Source organism: Arachis stenosperma, chromosome 5, assembly GCF_014773155.1.
Source record: "Arachis stenosperma cultivar V10309 chromosome 5, arast.V10309.gnm1.PFL2, whole genome shotgun sequence".
Lineage (NCBI taxonomy): Eukaryota > Viridiplantae > Streptophyta > Magnoliopsida > Fabales > Fabaceae > Arachis > Arachis stenosperma.
In genome coordinates, this window is record NC_080381.1 from 140,044,887 (window position 1) to 140,047,905 (window position 3,019).

The 3,019-nt window shown below is 31.0% G+C and overlaps 1 protein-coding gene across 1 annotated transcript; it reads left to right on the forward strand.

The window, feature by feature from the left end:
- Nucleotides 1–210: 210 nt before the first annotated feature.
- On the forward strand, nt 211–2,733 carry LOC130981558 (uncharacterized). The gene is made up of 11 exons (XM_057905142.1): nt 211–366; nt 455–722; nt 805–901; nt 1,006–1,133; nt 1,227–1,311; nt 1,394–1,526; nt 1,603–1,760; nt 1,878–2,001; nt 2,109–2,291; nt 2,373–2,438; nt 2,530–2,733. Exons 1-11 carry the CDS (start codon nt 211–213, stop codon nt 2,731–2,733), a joined length of 1,602 nt encoding a protein of 533 aa, XP_057761125.1.
- Nucleotides 2,734–3,019: the final 286 nt, after the last annotated feature.

Sequence of the window (3,019 nt, forward strand, 5' to 3'; positions counted from 1 at the left end):
ATTTTCTAACATGTTCATCACTTCTTCCTGTTTGATTGCTATTGTCCATTTATGGTGTCCTGTTACCAATTTCTAAGCAGTCACGTTCCAACCTCTATATATTTTGCTTTCTAGGCACTCCCCATACCTCACATCCAACTTATATCCCACTCTTTATTAGTTTTCTAACTTTCTCTTTTTTCCTCTTCTTTAATTATTTTCTCACTTGAAATGGCTTCACAGTTTACTCTCTTGAAGGATATAGACCCCTCATCTGAAAATCAGGTCTATCAAATCAAAGTAAGGCTCATTAAGTCTTGGTCACTAACTTATTCTGAGCTTAAGTATCAGAAACCGATGATAGAACTGGTCGTGATGGATGAAATGGTTTGTGTAGTTTGCTAATTTTCATATAAGATATTTTAGTAGATCACAAAGAATTTGTTATTAATTTTATATCTTTATGCTTTTTCAGGGAGATCGTATTCAATGTACCATAAGGAATCCTCTCAGGAGACTATTTGAGGGTGACTTATCTGATGGCAAAGTATACATAATATCCAACTTTTCATTGTCACTAAATGATCAGAAGTACAAACCAACAACTCATTCTCATCGTATATATTTTAAGAGAGAAACTCAGATTAGGATTGTTGATGAGCCTGGCTTCATTGATCATAGTTTCCATTTCGTATCTAATGAACTGATACTCAAGCATTCCAACCCTCAGTCCCACTTAATTGGTATAAATTATTTGAACTTTTAAGATCAATTTTTCTTATGTTATCCAGCTTTTATACACGTAATTTCCTATTCTTTTGCTAGATGTTATTGGCTTGATTACTGGGAAGGGTGACACGATTGAGTTTACAAGGAATGGCAAGAGCTGTGTATACATTGTGGTTGAACTTGATGATATGAAGTATTCCCAACCATTATATATATTATTAAACTTTGTTATTTATATTTTATAATTTCATTACTCCTTTTCACCGTCGTTAAATTTGTTATATCATTTTTAAATAGGGGTAATGGTAAAATTAGGTGTACTCTGTGGGAAGAGTATGCAAAGATGTTAGTTAAGCATATTGAGGATCAACCCACATCTGAGTATATAATAATAATTCAATTTGCAAAGTTCAATCTCTTCAAGGGTTAGTATAAATGTTCTATCCAAATCTACTAATCAACATGTAAAATTTTACTTTCTTATTTACATTCTTATATTTTTTTATATCAAATTTTAGGTTCAATGGGTGTATCTAATACAAATTGCAACTCCATTTTGTACATCAACGCTGACTTTCCAGAGGTGAAGGATTTTAGAAAGAGGTAACGTTGATTAATTTATATTTTTTTCAATCATTATTATTTATTCAAAGCTGATTTTTTCGTTGTTTTATAATTGTTACAGTGTTATAATGATTGGGGTTCCACCTGCAAACCAGCTGTCTCAATTATCTGATGGACCATCATACTCTCTTGAGGATGATCTTATTAACCAAACAAATTTCAAGAACATATGTGATCTTAAGGAATCCTCTGAGGTTTGATTTTTCTATTTCCTTTATTTATATATATATATATATATATTGAAATGATCTTAAATCCATTTTTTTCTAGAATGGTACCTATGTCACATATGGGACTGTTGTTGCTATTGACTACAAGAGTGGCTGGTGGTACAAGAGTTGCAAGCATTGTTTCCATGCTCTAAAGGAATCTGAGAATTCATTCCATTGTGTTACATGTGACACATTCCCAAATTCTCATGTTCCTAGGTATATAGTTCTATATTTATAATTATTTTTTGTTAACCTTCATCAATGCCAAATTTTTTGTTTTGTTAACCTTCATCAATGCCAAATTTTTTGTTTACTAACATCAAACATGTTCAGATTCAGTATAAATTTAAGAGTTGCTGATGAATTAGATACCGCCTCCTTTATACTATACGACAAAGAAGCCAGCAGATACCTTGGTGTATCTGCTTCTGATATGCGCCTGTCTCATGTCAACAAGGTTGTATCTGATTTTTTAAATCTTTCTCTATTTTTTAATTTATTTTTTGTTATTAATATGCCAATTTCCGCCTCATTAATTCAATCCATATGTTACATTTTAATCAGGGAGGTTTAAAGGATGAATATCCTCAGGAGCTCAATGCTTTCATTGGCAAGAACTTCATATTTAAAATATCAGTTAAGATGGAAGATATCAATGCTTTCCAACCATGCAGAATTGTTGTACTTAAGCTTTGTGCTGATAATTCAATCATCTCAAAATTTCTTGATAAACACAAGATATATAATGTATGTTTACAAAGATTTCAAGTTTCTTTAAATCTATATTATTGGTTCATTCTATATATATATTTTTTAATTTTATTTCAGGAAAATTTGGTCCATGAAAATTCTGAACTTATTACTATTCTCTCCGACTCTACTGAAACTCCCAAGGTTACAAATTCTTGATTCCTCATTTTTCCTTACCATTTTGGGCTATTATAATTAACTATATAATTTAATTGCAATTTTGCATTCTATACAGCAAACAGGTTCGCCTTCCATTGAGATAATTGGTGATGATAATACTGAATCATTTTCGACTCCAAAAAGGGGACTCATCGAGGCTGCTTCATGTACCAAAAGTCTTTTTGATGTTTATCCAGATTCTGAGAACCAGTCATCTACTAAGTCTCGGAAGATTATTGTTGAAGAAGTTCATAATGTTGCAAAGCTTCATGAAGAATAGCTTTTCAAGAACCTTTCTTATATTTCTGTAGTTTCGTTTTGATTGCTAAATAATGTCTGTTGTGATTTAATCACATCAAGGTTATGTTTTAAGTTAGTCTCAATGTGTCTTTTATTCCAATAAGAATGTTAGTGCTATGCACACAATTCATAGTCCTTCTATTATAGTAAGTTGTATCCAAATTTCTATGTCATATGTAACTCATGCTTGGTTCTTATCTATTAACTCAATTTCATATATTTAAATCAGGTTTATTATTTTTATTGTTTTCATTATTCCTTTATTT